Genomic DNA, 17646 nt, shown 5'->3' on the forward strand with positions numbered 1-17646 from the left:
GGAAGAAAGGGATAGAAGGGAGTCAGAGAGGACGAGCAGAAGGGATGGGAAGTGAAGGGTAGCAGTCGAATGAGCCCAGAAGGCGCGGAGGCAAGTAGGAAGGTGGAGAAGAGAAAAGGAGTCAGGAAGAGGGAAATTAGTCTCATCTGAAATTAGAAAAGGGAGTAAATCTGAATGGGAGAAGTGAGGGCTGTGGTACCCTCGAAGGAACGTGGTCGTTTGTGCTCTGCTCCCAGGTTTTCAGTCTTCTCCAAAGCGCTGTTGTAATTTATATTAACAGGGCAGATCCTGAGAAGACAGATCCTGTGTGTGCTCCTCTGGGAGTTACAGGGATCCCCAGCTGCACTCAGGATGCATTCTGCCCCCGATGATTAAAATCACATGTATCTCATATACCTGATATATTGGAAAGGGATTTGGAAAATTCCCCTGGATTCTAGTGCTGTCGAATCAACCTGCCTGCCGCACAAACCATGCGTGGTAAATGTGTAGGAAATTCAATGCAGTGTCTTTGCTGATCACTTGGTACAGCGATCACTGTGTGCGCACGATGGAGCTGAGCGGAGACAGCTGGAAGGGGTTGATTCTCTTCCACCGGCCTAGCTCAAAATAGGAATGATCCCATTCACTTCGGTGGAATTATAAAATCAGTCTGAAGCGAGAGGAGGATCAGATCTGGAGCGCCGTAGCTTTTCCCAAGCATCGCCCCCGCCTCCCTTGCTTACGGCTCCTTCTTAAAAAATTCTTTCACATACCTCAACGTTTGCAGGAAACTGGCAGGCGAGGGGTTAAACATTTTTGGGTGCTGGGCATTCAGGTTCTTCTTTTTTTTTTTCTTTTTTTTTTTATATATATACCTCAGTTTGGCTGTAGGACCTCACGCCCGGAGGCCACAGTCACATTATCAGCTGGAAATTGGATAACGACAGCACAATGACAAATCCAGGTTGCCTGCAATAAGGTGCTAATCCCTTTGCTTTAATATCGGAGCAGCGTGTAATGATGTTTGGACATCACTCCAGTTTACTGACGACCCCACTGGGGCCTGCAATAGAACTGTACAACTGTCTAACAAGACGTCAGGTGACTGCCGTCGTCAAAGCAACGGACGGGGCAATCTAATCTTCCTTCCATCCCTTCCAGCTCCCAATAAGGCCCAGGTTATAGAAGTGGCCCATCAATGCTTGGTAACTCGAATCAATTAACGTTAATTCGCACAATGCTATGATGTATTGTGATCACTTTCATTTCGGAGCAGGGGGAAGAAATTGCTATAATTCACCTAAAATGAGGTTGTCTATGGTGCTGAGGTATTAATTGGGTGTCCATATTAAATGGAAAAGGAGCACAGCAGTGAAGGAAAAGTGGATGAGTGACTCTCTTGGCTGCTATTGACCTATCAGAAGAAGACAGTGCCCTTTTCCTTTGCTTTTATCTATTACAGTTTTCCCTATTGCGTGTCAAGTTGATGTATTATAAAAAATTCATTTGGTGACCTTTCACCCCCCTAGCAGATTAAACAATTTCACTGGGATGGCATCATTAACAGGGCCTTGCATTTAATGATGATTTCTCTAAAAGGCCACGGAGATTCGATTTTAAGCTAACAGATTTATTGCACTATTATAACATATCGTAAAAAACTGTACCACCTACGGTCTGGTTTTAGGATAGAAACTGTTTAAGAGTTTATGTGGAGCTTAAAGTGGTATTACCTTGGGATATGCTGCAGTAGCAAGACTCTGACCTCCGGCACGATGCTGTTTACATTTAATAAAAGATGTTCTTCCAACAGTAAACTTAGGGAGTGTATTAGCAGGTTGGTTTAGTTCCTAGCCACTGCTTAGCAGTGTGGCTTGTGCAGGTACTTCCATTGGCTCCCGCCCATTAATAGATGTGACCAATCAATTTCTAGATGTCCCTTCATGCAGTTTGGGAACATGATGACCCCCATCTTTCTTGCAGGCTTCATTCCATTGAATAGATGGGTTTCCTATTAGAAAGGAAAAAAGAAACCCCCCCACCAAAACAGGCTCTTTGCTCTAGGCTTTGGAAAGCCCCAGGACCCTAGCTTAAAAAGGAGCCACCCTGCCATGTCCTATTGTGTTGGCACTCAACTTGGCATGTTCATCTACACACGTGTACAGCTGTGGTCTTCACTGGCTAATCTGGTCGAGTTTGGGTGAGAGGAGACGTGGGGAGATTGTGATATAAGCCTGAGAGCTAATTTCAAGCTCCAGCTTTATGCCAGTCTTCCTATGTGATCTTGGCTATTCTCTCTTTTCCCACTCTGTAAAATGGGGATAATTATATGTCTTCTGCCTTTATACATCATGTGCCTTTTGAAGCTGGGGCTGTCTTTGTTAGTAGATTCATGTAGGATTGGCACAACAGCATTTTGACGTTGTCTGGAGCCACCAGGACCTACTGTCATGCCATATTGTCATATTTAGTTGGTCCAATAAAAGATATCACATCTACCCAAATAACCTTGCCTGCCTGCTGTCTTACCAAGAGCTTATGATGACTGTCCTGAAAAGGCAGGGAGCTGCAAGGTACTGCACATTCCCGAGCACAATGTATACGTTCATGGGCTTTCCTCTCCTGCTTGGTCCTTTCTAGCACTTCGAACAGTCACAAAATATCTGGCTTTTAGCACAGCTTTTGAAGAAGCCAAAATCAAAATGACAGTGAACCAATGGAGTCATCTCTTTGTGCTCAGTTTTTCTCAGAGCAGACAACTTGCTCCCTTGCTGGTTACCACTGTTCATATTGTCCTCCTGGGCAGTAATATGATGAGTGGTGGGCAACTGAGGCACCACCACTTAGAGGAGGCCCAAGCATGGTAGCCACCACCGGCCCATCTGCTATCACTGCCAGTCCCTGCTGTTGCACCTGCCACCCTGGGCACAGATCCTGATTATTACCCTTGGATGCAGGCTCTGCTCATAATAGTCCGCATTTTCGATATCTCCTTTTTTCTAGCTTGCTGTCATCACAGCATTTTCCCTCCAGGACGCAGGACAGCTTCCTTCTAAACCCACTACCAGCCTTTACTGCCCGCAGAACTTGAGTTTCAGTAGCACTGTCCAAGTTTCAGATGGTTGACCTTATGTACTCTGTGTCAAGGTCAAAGACAGAAATGCCGAGTGGCCTGGGTCGTGCTTAGTCCACTGGAGCACACCCCCATTAACCCAGCAGCCTTTATGAAAGGGCATTTTTACCATCTCATTTGATGTGGCTTTGTGTGCAGCCAGACCCAAAGAACATTAACCTGGACATTAACCTGGACCTTGCTTTCTTGCTGAATTCCTTCCTCCAGCTTTGCAGTCATGATGCAGTGGAAGGACGGTTGCCTTTTCATAATACCTGTGAAAACAGCAGCCATCCCCTGGGGAGCTGCTCCTGCTGCTGCCTTGCTCCCCTGCTCTTCTGGATGCTCATGTGCCCACTTTCCCATCTTAGTTTTTAATGAGAGGAACCATATTTTATGATTACAGATCAAGTGGCCAGCAGGTCTTTTCCTGTCTCATTACCCCACCTGCCTCCCAATAACGGTCACAAGCTGGCAGAGGGTAGATTTAGGCTGGATATCAGGAGGCGCTACTTCACAGTCAGGGCGGCTAGGATCTGGAACCAACTTCCAAGAGAAGTGGTGCACGCTCCTACCCTGGGGGGTTTTAAGAGGAGGTTAGATGAACACCTTGCTGGGGTCGTTTGACCCCAGTACTCTTTCCTGCCATGGCGGGGGGTCGGACTAGATGATCTGCTCAGGTTCCTTCCGACTCTAGAAACTATGAGAAAAAAAAAAACAATAGGTCCCATGCTAATCTGCTTATTGCACATCTAAGTCATGCTAAGACCTCTAAGGCTTAGATCCTGGTTTCTCTCTTCCAGATCAGGAGCAGTCTGAGTCTGGCCCAGTGGTTTGGATGCTGCTCTGGCTCTACCCTTGGCTGTTCTTCCTGTCCCCAATGCTGTTTAAAACAGTTTGCATTAGTCTTGGTTAAAATACTCAAACAGCAATGGGAGCTGGGAAAGCCAGGGCCAGAACCCAGGGTGGTACCCATCTCTTTGGGACACTGGCTCATGCTTCCTTTCACTTGCTCTCCTTTTGGCCCCATGACTCTTGCCCAGTGGGTCAGCTTCATCAGTAAGGGGGGTGGGGGGCAGGAAAAGCATTGTTGCGACCCTGCCTAGCCTGTGGTTTGGAGTTTAGGACATTCGCCCAGAAATTAGGGAGACTCTCTCAGGTGGAAAAGGGCCTGGAATCCACATCTCACTTCCAGGATAAGTTCTCTAAACATTAGGCTGAAAGGTGGGTAGTGGCTTCAGCAGTAGCATAGGATAACATAAAATTAGTGGGCGTGTCTACTTGAGACACTTTACTGCACAATATGTGAATGTAATGCATGGTAAGGTGTTACCAGCTACATGTGTGTGTCAATTCCTGTGCATTAAATTAGTCTAATGCACCGTTTGCTAGTGCCAACACATGCAGGTCATAGAAAAACAGTGCATTAACTAATGGGCCAAAGCACACATGTAGCCCCTGACCAAAAGCAATTTGCTCCTGGTCAGCCAAGGTAGCAGGGGGCCACAACTGCTTCCTGGCTAAGCCTCAATCACTGTGGGATGGGGGGAGGGGGAAGATTGGGGATGTCCCCAGAGCAGGGACAGCATTGGGGGCCAACCCATCTCTCCCCCTCCCCCTGGCTGCTGCAAAGGGCCAGAGCAAGGCAGGAGCAGCCCTGGACTGAACTGCTCCCATCAGGAGCAAATTTGTTCCCAATGAGTGCAGATTCAGATATGTTCCTGCCCACCATTTAATGCACCTACATTTTCTACTCAGGGGTATGTATACATTGTGCATGTAGACACACCCAGTGTAAGTATAATTTAGTGACACGTACATGTCTTGGAGGCAAAATAACATCTGGGTCTAAGTACCATGCAGATGCAGGATAGGTGGAGTCGAATCTGGCCCTAGCTCTCAACATGACCTGTATATCCAGATATTTCTGGTCCCTGAGAAGACAGGAGAATGAACTGAAGGCAAGTCTGTAGTGTAGTGGACCCAAACAGACTGTAAACTAACTGAGTTGGGTACCAGTGACTGTCTACTATGCCTGGACAGAGCTCAGCATGAGCTCTTCTTCTCAGGAAACTTCTTAATGTAGACATAGCTTTAATCTCCTTTGCTATCCTTCTTGCCTACAAGTTATTGACTCAAGTGAGCCTTGCCTCAGCTTTAAAGCCCGATGCGAATAACAATAAAGCTATTATTGCCTTCAGTGGTGCAGGAGCGGTGCCTAGGAGAGCATCTTACTTCCCTTTTTCCCTAAAGGGCATCCCCGCCTCTTTCCTCCTTGTTCCTTGTGACACGCCGTTCTTCCCCGGCCTGTTTCAGTTTCCTCCCACCACATTTAACCTCCTTGCTGCTTAGGAAGAGATATCTGCTCTCCCACAGATCCCAATATGTTCTGCAGACCCATACTGCCACTCCGTGTCGAGTAATAGCTGATGGAGCTTAGCATGGGCTTCCCTGGGGAGCATAAACCTCCTGGGTGGGACCCCCATAGAGAAGATCTTTAGAGGACTGACAGCATGCGGTGCTCGCCCGCGGTATACCTGCCACGCTGAGACAGCCAGCACCGCACCGCGGGGAAGAGACAGAACAACATGCTCCTCTTTGCTCGCTTTCAGGCAGGTCTGCCCACTCTGCCCCTATGCGTGGAGCTCCATGCCAGCTTCTCTGTCTCCCACGACACACACACGATGTCAAGGAGTGGCTGGGGAGTCTATTTTCCTCCTGGCACCGCTCAGCAGGGGAGCAGCAGACCAGGTTGCTGTCTTGCTAGATGCTGCCATTCCCTTGCAGGGGATACAAATCCAGCATGCACAGGGCTACCACAAGCCCCTGACCAGGGAGCTAGTGCTGAATATGCAGCATTATACTTGCCACATGTATAATGACAGATGCATATAATGGCATATACATGCCACATGTATAACTGTGTTGGGCCAAGATCACTTACACTTAAGATTTTTTCCCCGCCAGAGTGAATCTACATGAGGATGCTGGTTCTCTTCAGGAAAAACAATACATCCCAGGGCTATGTTGTGCAGAAGTGTTTCTTTAAACTAGAGAGATGGGGGAGAGAGAGAGGCCTTGCCTTGAGGCAACACAGCGTAGGGCAGGGATGGCCAACCTGTGTCACGCATGCCACAAGTGACATGGGCAGGCTGTGGGTGAGCCACATGGCAGACTGGGGAGCAGCAAGGCATCACAGCAGCAGTTAGGGCAGGGAGCAGAGAGCAAAGCAGCAGATTGAGGAAGGGAAGCGGATCGAAAGGGCACTCGGGGGGGTGCTGGATTTAATTTGTGGCATGCATGCCAAAAAGGTCGGCCCCCATTGGCCAAAGGCCTAGGGCACTGATTTGGGATTGATCAACAAAACTGAGTGACCAGTGGGTTTTGAGCCACTGTATTCAAATTGGAATACATTGAATTGGACTAATTTTCAAAGCTGCTACTCACTGGAAACCTGTCCCCGTGCCTTAGTTTTGTGTCCTTGAAATCAGTGTGATTAGGATTGCTTTGGTATTAGTGTTATACATACACTTAGGGACGGCCCTGGCTCTCCAGAGCTTCCCCTCAGAGCCATGAAGAGAAAAGATTTTTTAAGTTGGTTGGCAGTTCAAAAAACATATTTGGATTCATGCAACATACATACATATATATAAAATAGAAATAAATGCAAATATGTGTGTGTGTGCATATTTGCATATTTATATATTTACTTTCCAGTGAAGGGGGCAGGAGGGATCCAAGAGGGGTGTAATAAGCTATTTTATTTAATCTAAAGTGAAACGTTTCGTTTTGATTTAAGAATAAGACTGATTTTTTGGGGGGGGGGCAGGGGGAAAGGAGGTAGAGAACACTTTGAACACAGACAACCACAATGTTTCCTTTTGAAAATGCCAGGAGGAAACACTTTGGCTTTTCCAGAATTTCTTTCCCTGAACAATTTGGTGAAGCTGATGCCAACTGATAAAACGTTTCAATGTTGCCAAATACAAATTTGTGGATAGGATCGGGCAGAGGGGAAGCAGGTGCAGGAATGTGGAGTGATATGAATGGGATTGCACAGCACAGTGATGCCAGGAATAGAATCTAATTTTCCATCGACCTAAATTCGTTAGGTCACATTTGCCACTTTGGCCACTATATGAATAGCTTTGTGGCATAGGCGAGTGATTCCTTTCAGCTGCAGAGCTGTTTGCCCAGGAAGACCCAGTATCATAATGCAAAGAAACAGTCTGAAAAAAAAAATTGAGTTTAACCAAAGCAAATTGTCCATCAATAAACCTTTTGTTTGTAAACACCTTTAAGCAAACACTAGAGAGCTGAATGAATAGCTTTCCTACTTTCATTTCTAGGCAATATCAACCCGCCAGTTGCTTTGCTGCAATGGTACATTAGAAGTGTATATATATCTATAGCTAGATAGATGTCTTATCTATCTATATTTATCTATATAGTTATATATTTATCTATCTTTATATACTATACTATATATTTATATCTGTAGATAGCTATATCTATCTATAACTGACTATTTGGGTAGATATTGATATCTATATCGATCTAGAAAGATATCTATATCTATATCTATCTAGATCGATATAGATATAGTTATAGATATAGATATAGATATATAAGGGAGATGGTAAATGACATGAAGCATCAGGAAGGGAATGAAATGATATGGGCTCAAAATAAAGTGTCATTTCTTTATTCAAATGCAAAAGGCTTCTCGCAGGATGCTTGAATTGAAATTCCACTCTCAGAATACCAATGTCTTTTTAATGGGGAGCCTGTGTATCTCAATATCTCTGCATGTGAACGTAGCAGCTACTAAGAAATAGAAGCACAAATTCACCGGTAAGAGACTTTCAGTACAGATCTGCAGCTTTAAAGATTGCCCCTGGAGAAAATGTGTGTCTGTTTTTACAGAAGCTGCAGGATATTTCTTGGAATACATCTTGCTGGACGGGAAGAATTTTGTACATTCTTTGCTTCTGGATGAACGGGGAGGATGGTTTCAAGCGTAAAGCAGGAGATTTGCATAATATAATTACCTGTGACTTTGGAGGAGCCATATCTTGTGTGTCTCAGTTTCCCATCTTTAAATTAGGGTAATATACTGGGAATCCTTTATCTGTTTGGATGAGGGTACGGTACCTTGTGCTATTGGCCTTGGTCTCATCTAAGGTCTCAGAGTCATAAGAATCATAATGCGAGATAGCAAGGGCATGATGCAGGGTCTGGTGAAATGTTATTTAATTCAGCCTAGCCCCGAACACTTAAATATTGCCACCTAAAGTGAAAATGGCATGCAGTCTTGTGAACAAAAGTAATGGTTAGTCAGCAGAGCTACGCAGGAAGTCAGCTGTCTCAGGGATCTGTATCAGGTGTTTTAATACAATTAATGATCTGGTGATTTCTTTCTTCACATTGTTTTGCATGTGGAAGAAATGGAAGTGGCCTCACTCCTGGAAGCTCCCTATATGCAAGGCCCTATAATATCTCAGTCCAAGCGCAGCCCTCAGATGGGGAAATGGGAAAGGAGCTCCCCGTACAGCCGCAAATAATTTTTCTGGATAAACAGGTAGTGATTTACCTCCCTACAGAAGTGCGACTGTGTTAACTCTGTGTGACATTATCCGCCCCAAGCACTCAGAAACCATGAGAATATCTTAAAAACACGATTTCAAAAAATATTCAATTGTATTAATTTGTCTTCACATTTCTGAACCTTTAAGATATGCTTGGTTCACATTTTCACGCTTTTCTTGGCTAGAAATTTACTTCAAAAACAGGGACCCTGAGCTTCTGCTTCCAGCTCTTGATTGCTGCTAGTGGGCCTTAAAAAAAAATAGCACCAAATATTGCAAGATTTACAAGTAGATCACAGGAAGTTGGCAACACCGTATGGTTGGGTTTGCTTGGCTCCTTCTGTTCCTTATTTCCCTTTGCCGCTTTTGAGAAGCTTGACAACTCTTGACACTAAAAGCTAAAGCTTTATATCAGGATCCAGAGCTGGGCTTTTGGGTTACAGTCTTAGCATCATAGTGGGGGAAGGGATTTTTAAGGGTCATTTGCTCCAACCGCTAGGCCAGATTCCTTGGCTGGACATTGAGCCCTAGGCCACAGTAGTGAAAAGGTCAAAGCCTAACCACTAGATAAGAAATGGCAGTGCTTGACACTGGGCATGTCTATGTGAGATACGTACTGCACAGTAGCCTAATAATACCATGCAGTAGTGTGCCAGTCAAAAGCCATGCAAATATGCTACTGCGCAGTGTTATTAGGCTACAGCAGAGTAAGCTTCACAAAAAAAATGTGCATTGGCACTACTGCACAGTAACTGTAGTTACTGTGCATTTAATTAGTACTTCGTTAAGCAAGTACTAAAGAAAATGCACAGTAACTACTGCACATGAATGAACATGTAAAGAGCATTAACAATCTGACCTGGACTCCAAATCATCAGTGGGGCTTAGAAAGCTTTTTCTTTTTTAAATGACAATTTATGACTTCTTTTTATTTGTCTCCTTGTATCAAAGCCGATTGTGTCAAAAGCTGTTGTGCTTTTCTAGGCGATCGGGGGGCTAGAAACACATTTTTTTTTTTTTGGAATACACTGATGTTTCAGATGTCTGTTTAATCCCACGAATCTAGGAGCTGGGACTTTGACATCCAATACTGCAAAATTCACAATAAAAGCATGAAGATCGGCAGCTGACAGAGTTTAGGCTCCTCTCTGTTATACTGTGGGCATGTCTACATGAGATGTTTACTAGGGTGCTGATTAATTAGCTCCTCAGTAGAGTCTCAGTGTCTACATGTGCGACACTATCAGGCCGGAGTAAATTAATTTACAAGTAATAACCTGTGGTGGAGTAAAGTACTCCACCGCAGCACAGGTGTAGATGGGGACCAGGTTGTCTGGGGCACTAGCCGGCTAGCCTCGCACTGGGGTACCAGCATGCCCCAGCCAGCCGCTCCATAGTGTGTTGAGCCGGGTTGGAGCAGCCCCAGGCTGGCAAGCTGACTCCTAGACCTCAGCAGCGGGGGCTGCTCTGACCTGGCTCAGCATGCTGCAGAGGGGCTGGCTTATTGCACAGGAGCAATAAAATCCAGCACCATATGCATTGGAGTTTATTGTGTCACACTAATTGCCCATGTAGATATGCCCTGTGTGATGCCGTGTGAAACACCTAGCATGTGAATACGTATTATCCAGCTGCTAGAATTTAATAGATGAGCATTGCCTTTAACTCCTCCCTTCACTATAAACTCCCATTCACCTGGAGGAAAAGGAAGGAAGGAAGGAAGGAAACCTTTTCTTTCTCTTCTGTTCTTCTCAGGGTCAGAGAGTTGAAACACTGGGGCTGCCCACCGAACCCTGGGTCATTGCAGCCTATCTCAAGGGCTCCTCGAAGGCTGCGTTGAAAGGTTTGGACATGTTTTTTTACATATAGGGGGGTGGCAAAAGCATGCATTGGAAATGATGGCTATACATTTGGGAAAAAGATTTTGTTTGAAGGCTCTGAGCTGGAAAGAGAACAGTGTCATGGGCTGCTCAAGCACATAGAAAGGAGGCTTTGAAAAGCATTTCTGTGTCTGGCCAACTTAAAGGGACACTGACCCAGAGTTTAAACCCCAATTAGAAACCTTAGAAAGAAGAAAAGAGGTGGAGGATGATCAAGCATGTTAATCTATTCCAGGTAGTGTTAATTAACCTAGTTCCATTAAAGTCAACAGAGCTACATCTGTTTATACTCATGGTGAATCTGGCATAATGTGATAGAAATATCTGCTTTGGTTTCTTCTCATTTCTTTTTTCAATGTGAGAATGTTTTCTAATGAGGGATTTGAACATTTCTTTTCTAGTCCTGATTTAGCAACTATATCAGCTTGTGCTTAACTATATCCAATGAGGCTCTTGGGACTGATCACATGTTTAAAATTTAAGTAAAATAAATGATTACCAACATAACATCACATTGGCTAGGCTGACTTCCCTGTCACAAGGCAAATGGACAGAGTGGAGGGTGAAAAGTAGGCAGTTCTGCTATACTCCCACCAAGTGCCCATCCACAGTCACGGCAAGTGTATCTTAGCTTTGAATTGCCGAGATCACCTTTGAGGAAACAGAAGCGGTAAAAAGCGTCTGTGCTGTGGATCAGCCACGAACTATCAGACCTAAACGCTAAGGCCCTTACTATACGTTACATTTATCACACCATTCACTGGTTGATTACGCAGTAAATTTAGCCTGGCCACACATGCAAAGTAAGACCTTCCACATGGACAAAGTAATTATCACACACTGAACTGGTTATTCATGCAATAAATTTAGACCAGTCACACATACACAGTAATTATCCCATGCTAAAAATAACTATCCATCGATAATGTAGCCAACCAGCTACAAAGTTAGTGCTTGAAAATGTGTCAATCTGATATCTTTTATCAGATCAACTCAAATAGTTGGAAAAAATTCTTCACAAGCTTTCGAGCACAAACACCCTTCGTCAGGCTGAGGAAGCATCTGCGCTTGGTCTGCACTCTTCCTGGAAAGAATGAATAGCAAAGAAACCAGTGTTTGTGCCCAAAAGCTTGCAAAGAAGAATTTTCTCCAACTATTTGAGTTGGTCTAATAAAAGATATCGGATTTTTGTCTGCCTTAGACCAACACAGCTACAACACAGACCGCTGAAAATGTGTAACAACTTTAGCTGGTTTTTATTCAGAGTTCATTTGGATGTTTCATAGTTTCATAGTTGGTAGGGTTGGAAGGGACCTAAGCAGATCATCTAGTGTGACCCCCCGCCAAGGGCAGGAAAGGATGCTGGGGTCAAATGACCCCAGCTAGGTGGCTGCCTAGCCTCTTTTTGAAGAATGTGTAGCAGGGCCCTCAGTGAAATTTGATGGCTTAGACAAGGGGTGGGCAAAATGCAGCCCCTGGGTCAGATGCAGCCCACCAGGCCATTCTATCAGGCCTGCGGGGCCCCTAAAAAATGTAGAAAATTAATAGTTATCTGCCTCTGCCTGCCTATCATGTGGCCCTAGATGGCTTGCCAAAACTCAGTAAGTAGCCCCCTGCCTGAAATAATTGCCCGGCTTAGACTATGCAGGGAAGTAGACTAGATGATAGCAATGTTTCCTTTTGATGTTAAAATCTATGAATCTATTAATATCTAGGTCTCCCTGCCAGGATTTCCAAAAGCCAACCCTGGCCGTCAGCTTAATATAGCTCCACGAAAGCCAGTAGGGTAAGGGGAGCTTTTATAAACTGAGGATGAGCCCTACGGTGGCAGTGGCAGGCTTGGTTTTACAGGGTGAACTAAGACTGTCCAAATTCATTTCACACCGTACACAGAACACAGTCTGAGAGGGACAGGTTGCAAGAACTACTAATTTCTACTGGACTGAAACCAGTATCCTAAAGAGGAACATTTCTGATGCCCTGAGCCAGGGTCCTATTTCACGTTACTTTTGGATAAAGCTTTATAAAAAATCAGCCTTTTTGTGAGCTGGGAAGAATCACTTTTCCCCCCAAAATTAAATAAATTGCAAATCAGAGAAAGAAAGGAAAAAAAAAAAAAAAGAGGCAGAGAAATTAAAAACACATGGAAGGAAAAGACTCAAATAAAGAATAGTTACTGAAGTGAAATGCACTTTACATTCTTTAAAAGATACATGCATCAAATTAATAGTCAATAAAATCCAGCAAGGAACGAACTGCATTGTACAGATGTTCTGCGTGTAATAGTTTGCTGCAGTTTTTCCTTTGACAAACGTCCTTATTGAGCTCGTCTTTTGAAGCATATGAAAGCAGCATTTAATCGAAATGGGTCTGTCTAGCACACTAAGCCCGCTTCATCTGACAGCAGCCAAACTACCTCATGCAAAGTAGTTTAGCTCCAAATTAGCTCGCTTCTGCGTTAAATACCAGCTTGCCTCAGAGATCTTTGTAAAGACTCCCATATATATCTATAATATTCGGAGATTTGAAGCATATGTGCCCAAAAGCTGAAATCATCTCTGGTAAGGGGTACAGTACTGTACTGCAGGCTTCACCGTAGACTGGGAATGGAAGTTATAAAATATTTGAATGCTGTTGACAGGATCTTCTATAAAATGGGTGTTACATCTGGTGGTAGAGCTGAAAATACAATGGTAGAGCTGAGAGTACTATCAAGGCAGGCACGGTGGGGGATGAGGATCATATACACTTCATATATATAAAACGATGGGTCAGGATTGAAACAACAACTAGAATTCTTCATGTTCCTAGGAGGACCAGAAATATTTACATCACGGTAGCCCTTCGAGACCCCCCCCGCCGAGATCAGGATTTTGTTGAAATGGGCACGGATAGACCACTTAATATTGCACAATCCTCACATTAGCACAGAAAGCTCTCACCGTGGTTAAGATAGAAGCTGAGAGAGGAAACAAAGGCACAGGCAGGGCAAGGGAGAGCTGGCAATGGAGCTCAGATAGGTGCAGGATGCTCTCCTTAAGCCTGTCCCTGCTTCTTCCATGACTTGTGAGTTTACAGGTTAAAAAAAAGACATAGTAAGATGCTATTGTCTCATCACATCTATAACCATGTGTTTCTTCTTAAGACCTCCCTTTTGGTACTGGGCAGCAGCACCTGGACTGGCATACCTTTCCCGTCCTCTCACTCCTTCTCATTGCTCCCATTCTGAGCTGGATCAGCTCTGCAATGCTCAAAAACCCTTGCCGGGTTCAGTTCCTCAGTAATGATTGTGCCATTTTAATAATCCCCATGCTGGTGGGATATTGGCTTTTTAATGAGGTTCAGTTAGGTAAAACATAATGCACCCAGGCTATTAAAATGTGTTAAGTGAGGTTCCATAGGTATTTGCCCTGTGCCTCGCACACTCCATTGTTTTCATGAATGATTTTGATGGTGAAACAGTGTGAATACTCATGACTTTTTCAGACAATACCAAGGTGGGTGGGGTGGCAAACACTCTAGAGGACAGAACTAGATTTCGCAATGACTATAACAAATTGGAGAAATGGTCTGAGATAAAAAAAGAAGTGATTCAGTAAGGAAACATGCAAAAGGTGACTGCTTGATAGGAACAATCAACTGCTGAAATACAAGATGGGGCATGACTGCTGTACAGCGTCACTGAGCAGATGTTATTGGAGGTTGCAGTGGATCGTAAACAGAACACAAATCAAGAACATTATATGGAAGTGAAAAATAATGAATATCTGACTCTCTATGTCCAGTGTTCATCCCAATGGACCCCTAAACTCAGCTGTGGTGTCTAGGGACTACTGTGATATATAAGTAAGTCTAAGAAAAGTGTGCTGTGATACTTCCATTATACTTAGCATAGGGAAGGCCTCAGCTAGCATCCAGTACCTAGTTTTGGATACCGGACATCAAGACAGATGTTGATATGGGTGAGAATCAGGGGACAGCAACAAAAAATTATCAGTGTAGGCCAATGGTTTCCAAGGTTTTTTTCATGTGGGGCCCTAAAACGTTTTCAATGGAGGTGCAGACCCCTTCGGAAATTTTGAATGGAAATGCAGACCCCTTTGAATTGTAAGTATGGGTATTCACATACTTTTGATTGATCATAGTCATCTTTCATGGGCCCTTTAGACATCATCTTCAGATTCCCGGGGCTCTGCAGACCACAGGTAGAGAACAACAGGACTAGAAGCCATGACAGAAGGAGAAAGACTGAAAGAAGTAGATCTGTTTAGTCTAGTGAAGGGAAAAGTGAGGAATGATACAAGAGCAGTCTTCCAATATATAAAACATTTCTACAAAGGGAAGGGTAGTAAATTGTTGTCCCTGTGCACTTGAAGATATATGGGTTTAAGCACAGCAAGGGGCATTTATGTTAAACCTCAGGAAAAACTCACTAATTGTAAAGACAGTTAAACTAGCATAGGTGACCTAGAGAAGTTGTGCAATCTCCATTATTTCAGATTTTTAAGAATGGCTTGGACAAACATCCATCAAGAATCATCTGGGGGTAGTTGATCTTACTTCTGGGGTAAGAAATGGACTAGGCAAACTCCTTCCATTTTTTAATGATACCTGTGATGTGGCAGCTCTAAAATTGGCATACTTTGTCCACATCACCACTTTTGGGACTATTTCTAAGGAGTCTGATTGCAAACCCTTTCTTCATTCTGAGTAATATTTTGAGTACTCCCTTTTAATCAAAGGGTTATTTTTGCAGTGGCGCATGACTCAGTATAAGAAAGGATATCAGAGCGTGGTCTGTAACTGAAGGCCTGTTCTTCCTTCCTTTGAACAGTGCAATTTCTATGAATCTGCAATTTCAGCACCGTTCTGAATGCAGGTTTCATAGTTTCATAGTTTCTAGGGTCAGAAGGGACCTGAGCAGATCATCTAGTCCGACCCCCTGCCTTGGCAGGAAAGAGTACTGGGGTCAAACAACCCCAGCAAGGTGTTCATCCAGCCTCCTCTTAAACACCCCCAGGGTAGGAGCCTGCACCACTTCTCTTGGAAGTTGGTTCCAGACCCTAGCCGCCCTGACCGTGAAGTAGCAACTCCTGATATCTAACCTAAACCTACCCTCTGCCAGCTTGTGACTGTTATTCCTGGTCACTCCTGGCAGTGCTCCAGGGAACAGGGACTCCCCCAATGCCTGCTGGTCCCCCCGACTAGTTTATAACAGGCCACAAGATCCCCCCTCAGCCTTCTCTTTTGGAGGCTGAACAGGTTCGGGTCCCGTAGCCTCTCCTCATAGGGCCTGCCCTGTTGTCCTCTGATCATGCGAGTGGCCTCCTCTGGACCCTCTTCATGCTGTCGACATCCCTCTTGAAGTGTGACGCCCAGAACTGGACGCAGTACTCCAGCTGCGGCCTGACCAGTGCCGCATAGAGGGGGAGGATCACCTCTTTGGACTTGCTCGAGATGCATCTTTGGATGCATGACAAGATGCGGTTGACCTTCCTGACCGCGTCCCCACACTACCGGCCCATGTTCATCTTGGAGTCAGTGATGACCCCCAGATCCTTTTCTGCCTCCGTGCTGACAAGAGGGGAGTTCCCTAACCTGTAGGTATGGTGCTGGTTGTTCCTCCCGAGGTGCATCACCTTGCACTTGTCTGTGTTGAAACCCATCCTATTCTCGTATGCCCACCCTTGTAACCTGTCTAGGTCTGATTGTAGCCTGTTGCATCCTTCCAGTGTGCCCACGTCCCCCCACATCTTAGTGTCATCAGCAAATTTGAACAGGGTGCTTGTTACCCCTTCGTCCAAGTCACTGATGAAGATGTTGAACAGTGCGGGCCCGAGGACCGAGCCCTGGGGGACCCCACTGCCCACATCCCTCCAGGTCGAACATGACCTGTCCACCACCGCTCTCTGGGTGCGGCCCTCCAGCCAGTTGGTGACACATCTGACTGTGTGGGGTTGACACCACAGCCCCCGGTTTCTTAATGAGAATGGGGTGAAAGACAGTGTCAAAAGCCTTCCGGAAGTCCAGGAAGACTACGTCCACTGCTACCCCTGCATCTAATGATCTGGTGATCTGATTGTAAAAGGTCACCAGGTTGCTCTGACAGGACCTGCCACTGATGAACCCATGTTCGTTGCCCCTAAGCATGCAGTCCCCTGCTGGCCCCTCCTGGATGTGTGCCAGAGTAATTTTCTCGAACAGCTTGCCTAGGATCGAGGTAAGACTAACCGGCCTATAGTTTCCCCGGTCCTCCTTCCTGCCTTTTTTGAAGATGAGGACCACGTTGGCCCTCTTCCAGTCCTCTGGTACCTCACCAGAGCACCACGAGTGCTCGTAAAGTTGTGCCAGGGGACTTGCAATGACCTTGACCAGTTCCTTTAGAACTCTAGGGTGGAGATCATCCGGACCGGCTGACTTGAATACGTCCAACCCCTCCAGGAGCTCCCTAACTAAATCCTCGCTAACCTGCGGCCCAGGTGTGCCTCCCCCAGGGCCCGAGGGGGGCCCAGCAGGGAGGTGGCTGTTCTGGTCCCTACTTAGGAAGACGGAGGCAAAGAAATCGTTAAACATGTTAGTTTTGCCATCTGGTGTGACGACCAAGTTTCCCATGGCGTCCTGCAAGGGCCCCACATTACCCGGGACCTTCTTTTTACCCCCTATGTATTTAAAAAAGGACTTCTTATTGCCCTTAATCTGGGAAGCTAGTCCCAGTTCCACCTCTGCCTCTGACAAGACTTTGTGAAGATCAAGCAATTCTGTTACTTTGAGATGTGGTGAGGCATGGGCACATATTCACAATGCACTTGTTCCTTGCAGGCCTTCACCTGATATTTTGAATGGCTTACTGGTTATAAAATGTCAACACACCTGTTTCGTAAAGAATGTAATTATTTTGCATAGTCGTTGAGCAAGCAAGAGAATTTTTGTCATCTCTGGACCAAGTCCAGCATCCTAAAGAAGGGCTGATTTATAAGCCCCACCTGAACCAATATTTAGAAATTTTGCCTGTCTTGGAGAACTTTGCCACTTTCATTCCACACTCCTGCATGAAGCCCTGCTTTTGGCCACCATCCCACAAAGC

At 45.2% G+C, this 17646-nt stretch overlaps 1 protein-coding gene across 1 annotated transcript in view; it reads left to right on the forward strand.

Annotated features, from left to right (window-relative positions):
* PKHD1 (PKHD1 ciliary IPT domain containing fibrocystin/polyductin) overlaps positions 1 to 17646 on the forward strand; it is a 407856-nt gene that overhangs the window by 353319 nt on the left and 36891 nt on the right. Inside the window, exons 61-62 of the mRNA XM_090030582.1 lie at positions 8540 to 8675; positions 10438 to 10525. Of these exons, the coding sequence (XP_089886708.1) occupies positions 8540 to 8675; positions 10438 to 10525 (224 nt within the window). The remainder of the gene's footprint in view (positions 1 to 8539; positions 8676 to 10437; positions 10526 to 17646) is intronic.

The sequence above is a fragment of the Crocodylus siamensis genome, chromosome 1 (assembly GCF_052110815.1).
Source record: "Crocodylus siamensis isolate JL-2025a chromosome 1, ASM5211081v1, whole genome shotgun sequence".
In the NCBI taxonomy this organism is placed as follows: Eukaryota; Metazoa; Chordata; order Crocodylia; family Crocodylidae; genus Crocodylus; species Crocodylus siamensis.